Source organism: Mercenaria mercenaria, chromosome 12, assembly GCF_021730395.1.
Source record: "Mercenaria mercenaria strain notata chromosome 12, MADL_Memer_1, whole genome shotgun sequence".
NCBI classification, from domain to species: Eukaryota; Metazoa; Mollusca; class Bivalvia; order Venerida; family Veneridae; genus Mercenaria; species Mercenaria mercenaria.
Window position 1 is genome coordinate 10,976,976 of NC_069372.1, and position 21,127 is coordinate 10,998,102.

General features: G+C 36.9%; 1 protein-coding gene across 1 annotated transcript; it reads right to left on the reverse strand.

Annotated features, from left to right (window-relative positions):
• Nucleotides 1-1,061: 1,061 nt before the first annotated feature.
• Nucleotides 1,062-19,401, reverse strand: LOC123535418 (monocarboxylate transporter 13-like). The gene is made up of 4 exons (XM_045318074.2): nucleotides 19,089-19,401; nucleotides 18,563-18,706; nucleotides 7,928-8,695; nucleotides 1,062-7,671 (listed from the first exon to the last, which is right to left on the reverse strand). The coding sequence occupies exons 1-4, from the start codon at nucleotides 19,276-19,278 to the stop codon at nucleotides 7,346-7,348; spliced, it is 1,428 nt and encodes a 475-aa protein (XP_045174009.2). The 5' UTR covers nucleotides 19,279-19,401; the 3' UTR covers nucleotides 1,062-7,345.
• Nucleotides 19,402-21,127: the final 1,726 nt, after the last annotated feature.

Consider the following 21,127-nt stretch of genomic DNA (forward strand, 5'->3'; position numbering starts at 1 on the left):
CCATTTTTAATTATTTTAGAAATAAGTCCTGTTTCTTTGAGTCATATGAAGTTATGACGACAACAACATCACAATTTATGTGATAGAATTGGAGGTCCACTAAAGTCTGAGCAGGTCTACTAGATTTTAGCAGTTGGTGGACCTGCTGGCAACTGCTGAAAAAAGTTAAGGTCGAAGCCTGGTGACTTCTGTGCTGTATTTATGAATAAAAGTTGAATATGTGCAATATATAGAGGATTTTACAAAAGCGTTAGTTTTGCAGTACAACACGAAATTATTCAATATGACGTCAGTTCCGCAGACATATTATGACATATGTTTCCATTTTTTACGTTAGGCCTTAAAACCTTATTCAAGGTAATGCATAGGTTTAAGCTGCGTGAAGCATTAAAAGGTTTCAATGTATATCTTGTCCTTAGAACTTTTTTAGGGTCCTTTGAAATCGGTGTTGAGTCTGCCCCTCGCTTCACTTAAAATCGTTGGTCCAAAACTCCACTTAAGATGTAGAAAACATTTCCTGTGAGGAAGCTATCCATCTAACTCGTGGATGATCGTTGGCTATACCCAACCGTGTGCAAAATGTCCACAGAGGAACTCAATCATAAAACGCGGACGGTGGGTCTTAAATGAAATATGTTTGCCAAAGTCTTCATCATCATCACCATTACGATCATCAGTAATCACCTCACTCTAAAAGAGTATACTCGCGATTTTAGTTTGACCTTGGTGGACAACAAAAAAATATGCTTTTGCTGTACGTCTGTTGTCAAACTTAAGTTGTAGGCATACAAAAACCCCTTACTGATGGCATTATGACATTTATATAACGTCATAATAAAGTCCCACCTAAATGGCTGCATATGTATTGTGTATAATAGTAAGCAGCTTTGCGCGTAGACTTAAGGTTGACAGTTACTAGGTTGGTTGTCAAAATCATTCAAAAGACGTAATGTTCTTGAAGGTAAGAAATTGTTAAGAAGTTGAGAACAGTGATGTGTTTATTATGTTATTATCTTCATTCATAAATCATTCATAAATCACACATTTTCCCGGAATTCTGAAAGGACAAATAATTAACTACATAGCATTTTTTCTCATAAGTTTTCGCATACCCCAATGTCGGCTAATACAGGATTTATTTTTTATTATGGAAACATGATTTTGCTTAAGCATTTTATTAGATGAGTGTAAGTGGTACATCGTATTAAAATGGAAAACATTTTACACATTTATTGATCCTTAATTCCTTTATCAGAAACATCAAAAAATAAACAACAGGAAGTATAGTACATGCATAACCTTTTTTGCATGTGACTGATGCCAACCTGATCTAAATTAAATACATCGATTTGTGAAATGTATCATATTAACCCTTATCATGTAGGACACAATTGATTCTGCCTTACGACCGGTGTAGATCATGATCAGCCTGCACATCCGTGCAGTCTGATCAAGACCTGCCATGTTCGCCATTCAGTCAGTATCTTTCTGGTAAGCACTCCTTTTAACAGTTAATGGTACTGTCATAATTGAAAGATGGACAAGTTCATTATAGAAATTTAGCAGGGTAAGGGTTATAATGTGCTTTTATGCGAGAAAGAATATGCTTTTTTTGCGAGAAATACGTTATCAAGTTTTCGTGTTACCTCAAAGTGTAACTGTTATGAAAGTTAACCCGTATAGCGTCTAATAAAAGAAAACAAAACTGTCATAATTGAAAGATGGACAAGTCCATTATAGAAATTTAACAGGGTAAGGGTTATAATGTGCTTTTATGCGAGAAAGAATATGCTTTTTTGCGAGAAATACGTTATCAAGTTTTCGTGTTACCTCAAAGTAAAACTGTTATGAAAGTAAACCCGTATAGCGTCTAATAAAAGAAAACAAAATACGTTCACATGAAGCAAACTGTTTCGCAGTAAAAAAAAGCATTCTTATCAAACATTCCCAACCCTGGTTTCCCGTTCTTTGTGCTAATTCAATTTTCTAATCAACATTTAATGATGATGCTTATTATGGAAAAGGAGAAAATATTTACGCTTTTTCATGAATGAACCCCACCCCATCTCCCTTGAAACTAATTATGCTCTGTTTTATAGAGTATGCACATCTCCCTTGAAACTGATTATGCTCTGTTTTGTAGAGTATGTATTTTGAAAAATAATGCCAACTTTACCTAAAACTATCGACGAAACAAAAAGAGAAAACAGTCGTTGTAGGAGGCCATATTTCAGCTACTTCACACAAGCACTGTACTGCCTAAAGGAGGTAGGTTACCTTGTTACAAGGGTAAATTCAAATTAGTTGAACCGCAGCATTCTTTTGTGTTTCGTGTAATATGAAGTTTTAACTGCTACAATCTCAATTTCGTTTGTCTCTGTCCCTTCTAGTTCATTTTTTATCCTTGTTTGAAGAACATGACCCTCCAAAGGTATTTCATATTGAAAGAAGAAGGAAAATACGGATATTTAACACTTTTCAGTGTATTTTAATTTCATTGATATTCGTATAAGTTTGCATAATTGATAATTTTACTAATATGCACGTTAGCTTTCTAATATAAGCTTAAAATGTATATGTCGCGGGGCTCGTGTTTCCATGGTAACGCATTTTCTCTCATTTTTAAACAACTATGTATAAAAATAGGGGGTTTCGACGGCTTCAGTGCCATTCTGTTAATGACCAACATGGAATATTTGGGTCATATTATTAGCAAAATACCAAGCACTTTACATGGTACCCTATTTTTCTTAAAGTTTAAAGTAACCATGGCAACAGAGATGTTTAAAATAGCTTATATCTTGCTTTTTTGTCGTAATTTCTTATAAAAAGTATTGAATAAGATTATCTTTCTAGTTGATGTAGCTTTAAAACATATTATTTCTAACGTAAGTTATATTTTCGTGTTATTTGCATTTATTCAAACAAATTTCACAGCTTAGAATACTTACAGCAGTACCCCTCGTCTGGAATTTTTCATGGAAAAATCGTTCAGCATGCTGCTATTATTCTCATGGATATTGTTGAAATGAAAATAAAAAGCCGAAGCTGTGTTTCTTAAATAGACCAGTGTCAACGCTTTTAAATTTTACATTTAGATACATAGGTCACGGGCTTCGTTCCCATGGTAACACCAATTCAATTCAAGAAACCACAATTTTTTACTGAAATTTGAACAATTTTAGATCTTAGTTTTAGTACATAAGTAACAAATTATCAACGGAACCTGAAAAATAGGTATTACAAATCAAACTGCTAGATTATCTATTTGAAAATGGCCGTAACAAGTAACCTTTCACCCAACTATATTCCAAATAACATTGCTTATCATCATCCATTTTCTTACATTCCGCATAACATTTCAATATAACTACATAAAAGAAACAAAATATTGATTATTATTCAGAGCAAAAGACTCATAAAAATATTTCAGCAAATAATGGTTATTTGAAAATAGTTAAAATAAACAAAACGCACAGAATTACGTACTTTCAAGATAAAAGCTATTAATTTTTCGCGGTAACTGACACGTAACGTCATGACGTCAATGACGTCATTTTAAGGCAACATTGTTTTGAAGCGTTTCTGCGGCAATTTATTCATTATTTCTGCATTATTAAACCATAAAGCATCAGATCGAAGACAGGTTCATGATTTGTTTTCAGAAGAATGAATATACAAACACATTTAGTTTGTCGTAAACGTCGTCGTAAATCGTCACGTTAGCTTCCGGTTGGACATGCGCTCATACAAATATGAAGGTAACCTACCTCCTTAAGTCGTGACCATAAAATTTTAACTTCCTGCGAGCAATCAATTTTCAAATTAATTTCATTAAAAAGCCTTTGCGTGTCGATCACTATACACAATCTATATTTTCTCATCATTTCATTATTGATTTGACAAATGTATGTGTACATATATCAAACATTCTTAATCTCATACCAAGGGCAATATACATGAGTGTCAGTTGTGTCAATTTCAAGTTTAGAAACGGTTGCTGTCACAGAATAATTTACAGAATAAAAAGTAAATTTCAGTACATTAGTTTAGAAATTTTGTGTGTAGAAGTGTGATCAGGCTTTAGCGCAGGCAGAGGACTCTATGATAGGTAGTTCTTAAATCCCACCGGCACTATTTCGATTTTTGTCTTCTGGCCTGTTTCGCCGGGACCTTGAGGGTGTTTCCCTCTTGCTCTGTCTTTTGCAAAGGCATTGAGTACATGTGTGTTTTTTGTTATTAAGAATAGCGTTTTGCGCTTTTACCATCTGTTGCCATTGCATATGTTAGGGATTCTTCTAGTGTGGATAACTTTTATTTACACTGTCCTGTGACTTTGGAGCATGGTGGGAGTAAGAATGAGATTAGTTGCACCATAAACCCGTTTAAGCTCTCCAGTCGACGATGCCCAGCTGTGTTCCTTTATTTGTTCGTTTTGTCCTCGTGTGTTTGCTTAGTGTGCGAGTGTGAGTCGGCCGTGAGCACGTCCGAGTGCTTGGTTGCAGTTTAGGGAGGCTGCGTTTTTGGAACCTGGTTTTCCTTGGATATTTATCCTTGTTTTAGCACATTGCCTCATTGAGTAGTAATTTTCGCCGCTTAACGTAAAACTGTTAAACAACAGGATTCAAAACCGTTTCTGTGTTACATAATGAATATGACTATAATTGACGGCAGTGTCACAAATTAAATGGAACAAGTTTGGACTATCCTTGGATGTTTACATGAATGTACTATCAAAAGGACTAACTTGTGTTGACAAATTTGACAGGTCATGTTCCTCTGCTAAGAATGAAAGTAAGTGCACGTTTGTAAATGAATAAATTAATTTGATTTAAAACAAGGTTTACGGTGTCAAAATTCAGAACATAGGTGTCAAAATTCAGAACAGAATTTCTAACCAAATTTATACATACATATTTCTAAAACAGACTCGTTGGCATTGGTTTAAAAGGTTTAAACACCAAACATGTGTATCTCAAAGTCAGAAACAAGATAAAACATTCATAGGGGATTTGTGACGCAGTGTTACTGCGATGGTTGGGGTACCCGATAATATCAATAGGCCCCTTTAAAATTTCTGCATGTAAGCCTCTGGTAAACATTTGAGACTAAGCTATCAACAGTTGTCAATAATTGAGCTTAGATCGACACTGAGCTTGCCCTAAAACACCCATTAAGAACAGGGTCCAATGCTCTTCAGACCATTTCAAATTTTCAGCAACATTTTTCAAGTGTAGAATACATCTCGGAACATACCTTTTATTAAACGCAAGAACACGCTTGACGCGTTATGTAACGTTGGTTCAGAATGGTTTGCTCTTTCGCCGATTTGTAATTTATGAAACTGTCTTTCCGCCTTTTTAAATTAAGGTGATCTTTCTCTGTTACGCATCTTGCCGCCTAATTACGTACATATCAATAAAAACTATTGTCTTAAGGGGCTGCTATCTTTTAACGTTTTTTCTTTATCCTGTGCAAAAGCTATATGTCCAATAATAACTAGATATAGATTCACTAACCAATTTTCCCTACCAGGTCATATGGTATTTTCCAGCTTTGATGTTGGAGGAAGACCCCCAGGTGCCCCACCGTGCATTATTGTATCACGAGCGGGCACCTGAGTAGAACCACTGACCTTCCGGAAACCATCCAGCTCCGGAAGCCAGCTGGATGGCTTCCTCACATGAAGTTTTCAACGCCCCGAGTGAGGCTTGAACCCAAATCGGTGAAGGGCAAGTGATTCTTAGTCAACGACCTAACCACACGATCACGGAGACCCCAGACGGTAAATGCTTCTGATACTTTGATAACTTTTACTTATACACAATTTTTATGATACATAAACCTTAGAGTGTCAGTGAACTTTATTCTCACCGTTACCTATATAATTAGCTTATAGCTTTAATGGTCATGTTCAAAAGTTGGCTACATGTACTGCAAACAAATACGGTTATACACTACATATTTAGCTCCTGCAAAACATGAGTATGCATATTTTTGACAGTATAAAGCAAATTAACTTATTGTTAAATAAAATTACTTTTGAATTGTTGATGTTAAAACATGACATTTTAGACAGCAATCTTATTTGAAAAATATGGAAGGCAGTGGTGCGCCATGCTAATAGCCGAATGCTAAATGACGAATAGTTAGTGCAAAATGCTATTTACCAAATGCTTAATGTCAAATATTGACTGTCAAACGATAAATATTAAATGTTAATTGAGAAATGCGAAACAATAAATGCCAAATGCTCATTGGTTAAGTGCTCATTTATGAAAAGAGCTGAATATATAAGTCTATATACTTTTTAAGCACCTTAATATTTGTCATTTAGAAAAACATGGCAGATGCGCAAATAAAAATAAACACGTTTATTATCTAAAATGAGTCAACCAATTAAAGAGTATTCTATGTATTGACATCGACATCGATTTCAATTAATACACGTGTTGATATGTATCTGCTCAACATATAAGTTTGACCCTTATTCATTATGCTTATTTCATAAATATTTGCATTATGAAATCGATGAATCTTTAGATAAGGCGTTTTTAAAGTCCTTAGATGTACATAATTTTTACCAATATTAAAATTTTACCAAAGTATGATTTAAGAAAAAACATGAGCAGTTCGTTCTACGAATAAAAGACAAACAATGATATCGCAGATCTTCGTTAACCTTTAGCCTGCTGGCGGCAAGTGATTCTGCCTTTGCGACCAGTGCAGACCAAGATTAGCCTGCACATCCGTGCAGGCTAATCAAAGTCTACACTGTTCGCTATTCAGTCAGTAAATTTTCAGTGAACACCCCTTCGAATAATAAATGGTATTGCCCAAATTTAATAATGGACCAGTCCATTTTAGGAATTCAGCAGGATAAGGTTTAAACAATGTGCAACCTCACATGAATCAGAAACCTAATTTACATGGTTTGCATGAATGCAGTCAGTCATATAACATGTAACAATGTGCTCGATAACTTTATCATTCATAGAATGTACGTCATCTAAACAGTGATATTACCACGTGGAATACTTCAGTATCGCAGCTCACGAATGAACTATTTTCTGCAGCTAATTAACCCTTATTGTAATAAGAATAATATGATTTTCAGAAATAAACTTATAACTCTGGTAAAGCCGTCCCTAAAAATAGCCTGAACTTACATTAATCTTTATGAAAGTTTTAAATTTCATAAATCCTGATCAGTCGGATAGAAATTGCTGACTGTCTGTATTTCTTTACAAGAAATAACCGATCTATGACAAAATTCCATCTTATTAGAAATCATTTTCAAACCATTCAATCCTCAGAACAATCATATAACACTAGATTCAACTTATTATGTTGGACACTGTTTTGACCGATTTTCTAAATCTGGAATGACTTCATATATTCTGTCTCCCATTTCTGTTCCTATTGGTTTTAAATCTAGATTAAGTAATGTTTCATTTTCAAGTCTCGTATTGTGCTTTGCGGTTCCTGTTTCTTTTCCAGATATTTCCACGTCCGTTTCAGTGACAAGGTGGATATTTTTAGCCCGGTGGATTTTGTCCCTCTGTCTTATGTTTATGATAGAACATACCATTATACACGATGCAAAAACCATACTTACACCGGCCAAATAAAAAGAAAATGCATAACTTCCAGTTACGGTTTGCAAAACACCTGAAAGAAAATGAAGCAAGATTTTTACATTTTCAAACTTTGGGATTTTTGTTCATATGTGATAAATGCAGCATTATGATTAAAAGAGGTATGACATTATATTTTTAACAGACGTTGTAATCTTTGTTTCACTCGAATAGTTATCAACTTTATTTGAAACAGGACTTAGAATTTTAAAAACTCTTGTATGTGTCCACCAATTTAACGCTAGACTGTTCTACGGAATAGGGAAATTCATACAAACATAAATTTTCACCTGCCATCGGTCCACCAATGAGATTCCCTGTTGCTTTGAATGGCAATGACATACCGACCCCATCCGAAAACCTGCTAAATCCGACAATCTCGTGAATAACTGCGTTAATTAAGGCCCCTGTCACACAAAAGAAAAACCCCGACAGTCCTGCAAGAATAACCATACCAGTTTTGGTAAGAAAAACCGGAGTAAGTCCCATACCTATCCCAGTCGCTGTGAGTGATAGTGTGTAAACAATAGTAATATTTACTTGTGGATGGTGCCCTAAAAGGCTAAAGAACACTTTTCCAACAATATTAGATATTCCATACACCATTAGAACTGTACCAAAATCATTTCTGTTGAAGCCTACATCTTTAGAGTATGAAGGTAAATGTAAAATATAAACTCCTTGGCTAAAACATGTGAACACATTGCTTGTACAAAGACAAACAAATGAAAGATTTCTAAACACGGAAAAGTTTATGGATTTCTTTCTCACTGATTTTCTCATCTGTTCAGCTATATGATTATTGTCTGTATCAAACTGAAGTTTTATCGGAAACATAACTACTGCGCATGCGCAAAGATTAAATGCCATCCCACTAAGAATGAGAAACATTCCTCTCCAACCGAAGCTATCCTCTAAAGAAACGATCAAGTCAGCAAATATGATTAGACCAATGTTGTGTCCAACTGAAGAAATGCCAGTAGCTACTACCTTGTATGTATCAAAATATATATTAAGTGCCGACATACATCCAGTGAAATTTATTCCCAGCCCGAATCCTGAAAATGAAAAGAAGACAAATATGTAACACAACAACGTTGATAAAATCATATCACTTTGAATGATCAAAGTGTCCTTACACATAACAGGTATAAATACAAACAGCAACAATTCAGCATAATGAAACTGCTGCAATAAAACACAGTGACAGTGTAAATCATGTAACACCACAGGCCTCATACAAACGCATGGAATGACCAAAATTATAACATCACTTAGCTAATAAATAATACACTTTGAATGAACAAAAAATACAGTCACAAAACTGTAAAAGATTTCTAGAAAGAGTAATTATAGAACTAACACACAACACTGATAAAAAAAAAACAGAGTGAAAAGGTAAAACCTAATCTCAAAAGACTGATAAAATAAAAACAGGAAAATGAAACATATATAACATCCAAAGGCCGTTGTAAAAGACACATCGTAAAAGTAGAAATATACGATTACAAGACAGTTATGTAAAACACAATGAATGAGCAATACAAATATCACTCAGCTGATGAAATGAGCAAAAATGCAGCATAATTAGCTGATAAGATATATATATTTATAAATTAAAGTGGAAATATGAGCATTTTTCAAGTAAAAAATCAGCTGAAATAGATGTGTGTGTAAAAAGGGTGGAAGAAATTATAGCTTTTAACCCAATAAACCAAACTCGTCCTGTTACCAGTACGAAATAATAACTTTCCAAATATGACTTTTCTTATTTTGACTGGGGCAGTCTTTTTTTGAAAAGTCAAACTGCACGCAGGAGTTGCTTCCCTTCAACTACAGAAATCTCTACCTTTAGGTAAGGGAAATCACTGCGTAGAAGATTGAAGAAAAGAACTATAATTTCATTTGTCCGATAACCTTATTTTAAAGCATCAACTTCAATTACTTATGCAGCATTATCGTTAATTTAACACATTTAAATATACAGTAACCGAAAATAGCTTTTATAAAACATCTCAAAAACACAGAATGTGCAGTAAGATGGCATAATGCCACTTTAAGTAAGGAACTGAACATTGCAGTGCTGCTAAACAGTCTGAAAATCAGCAAAATATAGCAATACTAGTCTAATAAAATATACTTTGAATGTGGATAACATTCTATTACAAGGTTGATAAACAAAAAAGCTTTAACAGGGCAACTTATGACAAACATTTCATCATAAGGCTGATAAATAAAACACTGTACAGAGTTAGATATAGCATTACATGGCCGATAACATATACAAATGAATGAAAAAATATAGCATCACAAGGTTGTTGAGAAACAATACACTGAAACTGTCAAAATATAACCAGGCTAAAACACGTTAAATCAGAAAAAAAACTAACAAACATTCATTTAAAGACACTGTCAGTCATTCAAGCTTTAATATAGCTATTTTGATAAAATACATGTAACAGCACTTTTGGAGAGCAAAATTAAAACACGGTCCTTAACAGATAATATCTAAATTTTGACAAAATAAAACAAAAGATAAACTATTGAAACGGCAAATAGCAAAGTCAACGTGTCTAACGTATACGTCGCATTTACGACGGGTACGCTAAATACACAGTTTATTGTACGTTCCATAACCGGCATTTCCTGTTGATTTTGTCAACCTCCGGCATGGTGAGGTAAGAAAATCTACTTATTATCACTGAAGTCCAACGTGTTTAAAGAAGCGATATATTATGTACGAGCGACAGATCATTCACGCTTCCCATGGTAATGTGGTTTTGACTGGTCAAACTCTAGTTTCTTCAAACAATCGAGTTAACTGACGTGTGGTGTCGGTTTCAAACGCGGACATTCACTTTCAAGTTCACTTTCTGTCTCTCAAAACCATTCTGTTGACTTTTCATCTGTTTAACGAGAGAATAGTATAACAATTTACTAATATAAATATATATCACGGCATAAATTGCTGATGTAGGGACGCTTTATGCCAAAATTAGTGTTGTACGTCCCATAAACCGGCGCATCTGCAGAAATACGTCATATAAAAAGGCTGTTCTCTTTTATAGTTATTGATTATATATATTTTTATTCGCATATACGTTAACATCCAGTCGCAAAATTACATGTAATAACAGACATAGTAAGTATTGCATTATGTAACATTTACTCGTATAGACTACCACATGTTTTTTTGTTGTTTTTTTTGTTATTTTCAGATAAAATATGTAGAAAAAAAGTACGTATGCTGATATGAAATAAATATGTATAAACTTGAATGTATGTAACGAGATACTGTATATCTATAAGTTACTGAAATTAAATTATGCTCTGTTTTGTTCTGCTGAAATAGGTTAGGCAAGAAACAAAAAACGTATAACCTTCCCATTAAAATCCACAAAAAGGACTTTTTCAACGCTAACACCATATAAAAAACAAAAATGTATCTCTCTTTAAAATTCTTTTGACAAATTAAGGAGAAAAAAGCATTCGAAAACCATTGTAGAGGATTTTCTATAGTTTAAGTTTATATCTTAAAAGAAACTATTTTAGTGATACTTGATTGCAGGCAAGTAGTTAGGAATTTGTCATAGTAGGCAGAGGTGGTATGGGTATCCTCCACGGAATTTTATTTTAGTGATGACAGTAACTGGTGCAATTTAGCGTTTATTTCAAGTAAAGACAGGTAACGACAATCTTGTATTTTTATATAGAGTGTAATCAAACATATTTAACTAGATCTACGATCATGTGAAATATGTAGCAAATCTGCATGTACGGTAATGTGCCATTTCTTACAATTGATAATTTTTTCATAACATTTCTTTACACCTTAAGCACTGTTCACATGCCCAAGATTTGCACCACACGCAAATTTTTCTTCTACAATACAGCAAAATATTTTCGTCATACACCCCTTCCAACATTTATTGCACGTGGACATACTCCCATAGATATATACATGCAATCTTATTCCATTAGTCTCCACACAACGAAATAGTTCATGTGTCTCCATACAACGAAACAAATGATGCACTTTTTGATAATAACTAGTCCACTGAGCCATGACGTTATTTTAAAATGAAACGGAGTGAACCGGCTCATACCTGTTACCATATTTTATTGATTTACATATCGATTATCAATATGACGTCATAAATCCATTACACTTAAAGCGTCTTATGTCACAGTTCTATGAGTGACAAAAATAAAAGTTGAAGTAACAAAATATTCAAGAAGAACATACCTCAAAATATGAATGAATTATCATCGTTATCTTCTTATTTTAAGTATGTCACTGAACGCATTTAGAGACATGACGGAAAGAACGCTTTGAAAGCAGTTTGACGTGGTTGTTCATGGTGTGTATATTTGATTTCATTCATGCTACAAATTATGCATATCTCCAAATTAGCTTAATATGTTTTGAATATGTAGAGACAGTTTGATAATATTTTACTGAAAAGTAACTTCCCCGTGCATTTTTGGTTTCAACAAGTGCCTCTTATTTATAAACCTTTTATTTATTTGTAAAATATGGTAGAATTTCAGTTTGCTTGGATAACTCAATTTCTAGTTTCCGCTTGAACACTAGAAAAAGAATGGCTTCCGAATATCACAAACTCTTATGAAATACTTGTAACATGTCGCTAAGACAGGTTTTTTTTGTGATGGAATTGCTCATATGTGAATGATAGTAAACTATACGGTTACAAAACATGTATCAAGAGGTAGAAAAATATCAAATTGAAATGGCTCTCAATTGAAGAAAATCAGTAACTACTGACTGAATGGCTTCTTTTTCTTTTTCTTCTTGGTGTTCACCGTCTACACCGTCACCCCTAATCCAGCAATGAAGGATGCCGTCTTCTTCAGGTCCTCCATCTTGCCATGCTCTTTTTGTGATTTTTATTGGGGTGCTGTTTAGCCATACACTTTTCCTTTGGTTCTCCAGACGTGGACGTCTCTACAGAATGTGCTCATCAGTCAGCTGTTCCAGGTCACAGGGGTACATCGGAGAAGGAGACAATTTAAGCTTTGTGCATATGTGGGCATTTAACCTGTTATGTGCGAAGCCTAAAGATGATGACTTGTTCCCATCTGTCTAGTAGGTGGTAGTCATCCTTGGTTGGCCTTGGCTTTGTCAGTGCTTTGATCATTGTCACCTTCTCCTGGTGAGTAATGGCATTTTGTGGGTGGTTATCTGTAGCTCCAAGCTTGGCTGATCTGTCTGCATTCTCATTTCCAGGTTTTGCATAGGCTGAAAAGTGCCCTGGAGATGGATGTTTGTTTGGAATTTTCCAGTGCTTGGAGAACTGACAGAGCATCCGTGAAGATAACCACGTTGGAGCAGCTCTCTGGAGACTCCACAATGAGTTTAATAGCCTGTTTGGTGGCCTCATCCTCTGCTCTATAGTTGGTACAGTGCCTTCCGGTTGGAATACTATTTGTCTCTGATCTCCCTGAGGTATGCAGTATGAAGATGCCAGCTCCTACGTCTTTTATTGCTGCTGAGACTGACCTGTCTGTGTACACCTGTGTCCATATCTCTTACGGGTATGTGTCTTGGATCATGGCCCGTGTAAAGGATAGCTTGGCCGTTTCATCTGGGGGAATACCATGGGGAAGACCAGGAACATTGGTATGTATAGTCTGGTTGGATTGGTCATGTTTCCACGGTTCTGGTAGATTTTGAACAGTGAAAGGAGTAGTGGGTTGTCCAAGATGCTCTGCAAAGGTTTTGTTGAGCTTCCTGGCTTCGTGTACAAAGCTGCCTCTTTTTAAACGATTTTTTGTAAGCCCTTCGATTTGGCTTTCATGGGATGATCTGGCAGGTACTGGTATTTGCTGGTTTGTACCAGGGTTTCGGACCCTCTTATCTTGGCAAGTGGAGAGATGGCAGTAACGTCTTCCTTGGCCTTAATGGGTGTTGATTTCAGTGCTCCGGTGATGATTCTGAGAGCCTGATTTTGCACCTTGTCTAACCTCTGCTGATTTGTCTTGGCCGCTGTTATTCAAGCTGAGGAGCCATACTCTAGGATGGGTCTGATGGTCCCAAGGTATACTGTCTTGAGTATGTTTTCGTTTGCTCCCCAGTTTGTACCAGCAAGTTTCCGTAGAATGGGAAGCTTGTTTCGTGCCTTGCTTTCTGCACTGGTTAGCTGTGCCTTCCATGTTAGGCGCCTGTCAAACGTTACTCCTAGATATGTTGCCTCCTCCTTTCTGCAAGTGGGATGTCACAAATCCTAATATAGCCAGCAGCTGTCTGCTTTGGTGACAGTGAAAACAGGGTTGTGCAGGACTTGAACACACCATTCTGACCTGAACACACCATTCTTCTGCCCATGCTGTAAGCCTGTCTGTGGCTTCTTGCATCCTGTACTTGGCAGTGTTGCATATTCCTCTGAGCACCAAAGCACCAAATCATCCGCGCAGAGAGCAGCTTTGACTCCTCTTGAAAGTTCAGCGGTGATGAAGAGAAGAAAGAGAGTAGGAGAGAGTACTCCTCCTTCGGGAACTCTATGTCTCTGCAGAAACTTCTGACTAGAGGTTCCATCAAGGTTCACTCTAGCCCTTCGGTTGAAGAGATAGGACTTTATCCATCTGTACTTGGTGCCTCCAACACCATTCCTCTGTAGTTTCAACAAAAGACCATTCACCCGTACCTTGTCAAATGCTCTCTGAAGGTCTACCCATGCTACTAGAGTAACCTTTTTTTACCTGAAAGGCATTTTCGATTTCTTGTGCAAGGGATGTTGTTTGATCCTCTGTTGACCGGAATGACCTGAAGCCAGCCTGTTTGTGGGCCAAGATATTGTTAGCTTCTAAGTACCACTTCATGCGTTGGTTTATGATGCTTTCAATGGTCTTCCCCACTGTGCTGGTGAGACTTATAGGGCGATAGCTGACTACTTTCTTCTTGTCCTTTCCATGTTTTAGGATAGATGCCATGATCGCCTCCCTTCATACCTGTGGAAGTTTTCTCTCCTTCCAGCTCAGGTTGAAGACATCTAGAAGGGGTTCTGTAGCAAATCTTCCCATATGGGTCAACATCACATTGGTGATGTGGTCTGGTCCTGGTGATTTCTTGGCCTTGAGCTACTTCAGTGCTGTAAGTAGCTCATTTAGTGTTAGGCTTGCTTCCATCACCTCTTCCTTGGACCTTTTGGATCTTCTCTCTCTTCCCTTCCTTCTAACTTCTCTTTGCCGTCGTCTGTTGACTGTGAAGTTGCTACTTTCTCGTAGTTTTCAGCAAACTTATTTTCAGCCTGTTTTCCAGTCAGCAGAGAACCATTTTCTTCTACAGATGTAGTGTCTCTTTCGCATCCGCCTTCATCATTCAATTGCCGTGTAAGTTTCCAGAGCTTTGTGCTGTCCCTTTCTAAATTGATTAGGCAGTTTTTAGTTCACCTGAGCCATAGGCTCAGGGTGAGCTATTGTGATCGCTCACCGCCCGGCGTCCGTCGTCCGTCCGACCACACTTTCCTTTAAACAACATCTCCTCCTAAACCAACAGGCAAATTTTGATGAAACGTTACAGGGATGTTCCTTGGATGGTCTTCTTTAAAAAGTATTCAAAGAATTGAATTCCATACTGAACTCTGGTTGCCATGGCAACCGAAAGGAAAAACTTTAAAAATCTTCTTGTCCAAAACCACAGGTCATAGGCTTTTATATTTGGTATGTAGCATCATCTAGTGGTCCTCTAATAAGATCGTTCAAATTATCCTCCTAGGGTCAAATATGACCCCGCCCTGGGGGTCACATGGTTTACATAGACTTATATCGGGAAAACTTTGAAAATCTTCTTGTCCAAAACCAAAAAGAGTAGAGCCTCAATTTTTGGTATGTGACATCATCTAATGGTCCTCTATAAAGATTGTTCAAATTATGTCCCTGGAGTGAAAAGGGGCCCTGCCCCGGGGGTCCAAAATTTTACATAGACTTATATAGGAAAAAAACATTAAAAATCTTCTTGTCTGAAACCACAAGACCTAGGCCTTTGATGTTTGGTATGTTGCATTGCCTTGTGTTCCTCTACCAACACTGTTCAAATTATGCCCCTGTGGTGAAAAGAGGCCCCGCCACGGGGTCCCATGTTTTACATAGACTTATATAGGGAAAACAATCTTCTTGTCTGAAAGTGCAAGGCCTAGGCTTTTGATATTTGGTATGTTGCATTGCCAAGTGGTCCTCAACCAAGCTTGTTCAAATTATGCCTCTGGGGTAAAACGAGGCCCTGCCCCGGGGGCCCCAATTTTACATAGACTTAAATAGTAAAAAGCTTTAAAATCTTCTTGTCTGAAACTGCAAGGCCTAGGCTTTTGATATTTGGTATGTAGCATTGCCTAGTGGTTCTCTAACAAGATTGTTCAAATTATGCCCCTGGGGTGAAAAGAGGCCCAGCCCCGATGGTCACTTAGTTTTTATATGAGTTATATAGGAAAAAATACTTCAAAAATTACCTGATCATATTTCCTACACAGTTTAATTATAATTACCTGATGACCCCAAGTAATTAGGGGTCACTTGACTGTGACCTTGACCTACTGACCTACTGTCTTGTTTTTTTCAGATACAGCCTTGAAATTTGAATGACATATACAGTTTTGCACACCGATCTTAAAACTGACTTTCAGTGACTATGAATGTGACCTACTGACCTACTTTCTTAATACATGTATTTAAGCATCAGTTTGACATTTGAAACATGAAACTCATATTACTCAGGTAAGCGATCCAGGGTCATCATGACCCTCTTGTTTCTTTCCATCTCTCTCTTCTGGCCTGGATCTTGACTCTCAGAAACTTGGCCCTTGCCTTTTGGAGTTTTATGTTGTTGGTTTGAGACGGTTGTTTTCAGCCTCTCGCCTGGCTTCTGACAACTATTCCTGAAGGCCCTCTAGATCCTTGTTCCAGTATGGCTTGTAATCTCTCCTGGAACCTCTAGGAATACATTTTTGGCTGCCTGGAGTAGGGCTGCATTGATGTCCTTTGTGACTTTGCTGATGTCCCTGCCTTCAGTGCGAATCTGTCTGCAGGTTTCATCTGTAAGCTCTCTGTGTCTTTTCCAATCAGCCTTTTTGTAGTTCCAACGAGATAAGCTTGGTTCCTGTATGGTCCTATACTGCAAGGTGAGGTAAACAGGAAGGTGATCACTACCGCCTAGTTGCTGGCCTACTTCTCTTGCAATATTCTTGTGGATGTCTTCAGTGCAGAAACCAAGATCAGGAGTGGAAGTGGTGTGTCAACGTCTGGGACAGAAAGTGTCCTGGTCGTCGGGGTTGTTGATCAGCAACAAGTTGTGATCATCTTGCAAGGACTCTACCTCTTCTCCATGCCTGTCTATGTGGTCATATCCCCAGCTATGTGAGTGGTTGTTGAGGTCGCCAATGACAAGGAAGTTTGAGTCCTGCACTGGGATCGTGTCAAGGAATAGAGGTTTGTCATTTGGGGAGTGGAGGTTGACAACATTTAACTCCACATCTCTAAGTTTTTTGTGTAACACCTGATACTCGGAGTCATCCATGTGCACGGTGATCTTCGTTGCTGCTATGTTGTTTCTCACCAGTGTTAGGATTCCTCCCTTGCTCCTACCCAACCTGTCACAGCGGAAGCACTGGTAGCCTCTAACCTTGACGGATTTGTCCTCGCTCAGGTGAGTCTCTTGGATGCAGCAGACCTGAATGTCTTTATCAAACAAGATGTTCTCTAAGTCCATTTTCTTATTGAGGAGTCCTTCTGCATTCCAATGCATAACCCTGAAAGGTTGAATTGGCTTCTTTTTTGTTCCCGTGTGGCCAGTAGATTTCCTCCCTCGTCTCCTAGCTCTAAGGCGATGGGAGTTACCTTCAGTAGTATGAGGTGGACTCTGTCGAGGCTCAGAGCCCGGCACTCATTCTGCCTGGAAGGATCTCAAAGAACCAGCGCCATGACTACTAAATCTAGATGACTGTGTAGTCATGGTGTAAATGCATTGTACCATGGTTTGTTAGAGAGCGCCAACTGGCCTGGTACATCTGTCTTCAGCCCTCTAGGTTTTATGTCGGGGTTACTTCTCCCTTAGATTCCAGTCAAAAGACCTACCCTGGAATCACAGGGGATCTGTTCATGGGCAGCAGGACATATCCATGCACCGGTGGACCTTGCATGTCGCATGTCTGGGGACAGACCTCCTCCGAGTCCTATACAGTTCTGCCTGAGGCCGCAGGGTGCTCAGTATCATTGTGTCGCCACGAGAAGGCACTGCATAGGGCTTGTCTACAGAGAGGCCTTGTACTGGCAGGGAAGACTTACGCACTCGGCTTCCATTTTGCCTAAAGGGCTAGCCAGCGGCTGAATGGCTAAAGAGAATGACCTTTTTATATGACGTATTTCTGCAGATGCGCCGGATTTATGGGACGTACAACACTAATTTTGGCATATAGCGCCCCTACATAAGCAATTTATGCCGTGATATATATTTATATTAGTAAATTGTTATACTTCTCTATCGTTAAACAGATGAAAAGTCAATAGAATTGTTTTGAAGGACAGAAAGTGAACTTGAAAGTGAATGTCCGCGTTGGAAACCGACACCACACGTCAGTTAACTCGAATGTTTGAAGAAACTAGAGAATTACCCGTCAAAATCACATTACCATGGGAAGCGTGAATGATTTGCAGCTCGTACTGAATATATCGCTTCTTAAAACACGTTGAACTTCAATAAATATAAGTAGTTTTTCTTACCTCACCATGCAGGATGTTGACAAAATCAACAGGAAATGCCGGTAATGGAACGTACAATAAACCGTGTATTTAGCGTATCCGCCGTAAATGCGACGTATACGTTGGGCACGGTGAAAGTGTGCAAAATAACATATGTTTAAACAAGCATAAACATTGTATACGAGTATGACTGATGATAAATTACATTGATATACCCGTCAAAAAGCCATGAGACAGGAAGAGAAACGTTGAGTTTGTTGCAAAATAACTCAACAAAAGTCCACCAGCTGCCAGAACACCACCAACAAACGAACATACACGATAACCATACTTGTTGGTGAGAAGACTTCCAACTGGTGCTGAAATAAAAAAAAGTTGATATGCAACTTCCAACTGGTGCTGAAATAAAAGTGGATATGCATTAAGGTAATATGATATCTAATTAACTAATTTTGTCCAATCACCAAGTATTTTAATTTTGAGCATGTATTTAACAAAACAGTAACTTCCTAACGGAACATAGGACATTTGTAAATGCTTACCTGAAAACATGTCGACTAAATATAAATTCCAGATAATGGAACAACCACTAAAACACAAAAAAAACTTTTCATTAAAAACAGAGATGTAAAAAAGTGTGGGCAAGGCCTCTTAAATAAAGTGCAGCTCTACTCGGCTGATACTTGTGTCTCTGCATTATGTATGAACAATTTCAAGCTGAAAAGTCAACGAATTACTCACATGAAATAAACCACATAGTGATCGGGAGTGAGCACAGCCATGAGTTTTCCACTGGATTGACACTGAAAGCGTTCGTGAAAATGATAAAAAATAGTCCGCCCGATAGGCATATTCCTCCGAGAACTATTTGGCAGCACAAAACACAAAACAATACCAACCAACTCCACGTGCTATCTCGTTTTAGTTCCATTATAATGTCTTAGTATTGTTACTTTTCTAAATGTATCCAATACATGAATAAGGTTAGAATGTTTTTGTTTCAATTAACATATGATAATGCATGTGTTAATTTTATATCTTACTTTACATTGAAGGTCATCTAATATGATAAACACCTCGTCACCCAGGCAAAGCAAAATTAATAAGGCTTTATCTGTTTAGTTTTAAAGCACACTATTACGTATTTGCTTAAAAATATTCCTGAAACCAGTTTCATATGAATCGCATTTTAATAGTATAAAAGGGAACACAACTTAAATTTGCATTTCACAATTTGATATCATGTAAGGAAATGCCCGTTGCTTAAAGGGGGTTAATTAGATTTTGATCAAATAATAAATTTGTTCGAAGTTTTAACAAATGTTCATTTACACTTATTTGCATTCACTGGGAGAAATACTTCTATTATTATTAGATATTCTTATCCTTGTGGCCCAACCTAGACGGATTTACCACACGTGTATAAATGTAACAAATATACTTTGCCTAAAGAATGATATGAATATCAAAACTGTTGAATTAAATTTGTCAAAGATTTACACTGAAATGTATATTTAGCTGAACTTAATTAGAAATGCAAGTTCGTCAAATTGATATTACCCCCCCCCCCCCCACCCTTTACCTATATTGGTTGCGCAACCTGGATAGATTGGAAATAAATGAATTCAGAAGGTACAAGCTGTTTTTAAAACTTCCTATTTGATTCCGATTGTTTAAACATCCCATTTTCTATCAAAGTCAAATGTAATACTGGAAATTACATTAAAGTCAGCAGATATGGTCCGCTTTTTAGATACTTCCATAATAAAGGGGAGTAATTATAAAATTTCATAAAACTACTAAAACATGCATTTCTAATAGTGATCTAACGCTAAGCGATGTTTTGTTTTTGTTTTGTTTTGTTTTCCATTCATTAAATAAATCTCTTACAGAATATCCCTAAACATGATAAATGTTATAAAATGTTGATGGTTAAATGTGATTGGCCACCTTTAACGTCCTATTTCAGATAACATATATTTATTTCTTAACAAACTAAATCACGCTGCACCAAGTTACGACGGAATTCATTTACATTTAGACAACAAACATTCCTTCACGAGCGCATGTAACGATAAAAAAATACATTTCAGAATATTTTACGGACCACGTTATCAATGTTAAAATTAAATGAAATTACCAAATGCTATAGCGGTAGGCGTAGAAACATGTGTCCCTCTAGGTTACACGTTCAAGCCTCGTCTTGGGTCAAATTGTTTCATGAGAGGAAACCATGCAGCAAGTAATTAAAAGGTCGGTTAATCTAACACAGAGTCCGTCTTTGACTGAAATAATACCCAGAGGTGTATCTGCGGTCTTCCTTCATCATTTTATCTAAAGTGTTTAAAAAAACTCTTTAACTTCGGAACGCAGTAAGAATCCTTTCATCTTCAAATAAGGAACACTATCGTATGTTACGTATTATGGAAGAGAACAATCAACGTCATTGGTCAGTTCTAAAATCTATTGAATATAAGCCAAGATTTTTATTTTAATTAAATAGCATGTACTTCTGGTTATTTTTAAGTGATTCTGAATCTGATTCTAGTTCCTATCTATTCTGCTTTGCCAGTTCTAAAATTATTTTTACTTACTGAGCACATACTCACACCTGGTTGAACATTACTTGACTACTAAGACACATACAGAGTGCATTACACCTTCAAGAGATATTTCAACTTATGCTTAATCCATGAGCGTAGTAAATTATTAAGGACATTTTGGAGTCATGCCAGCTTGATAAAGTTTGAAAGATAGCTAGAAAAATATCACAGGATGAA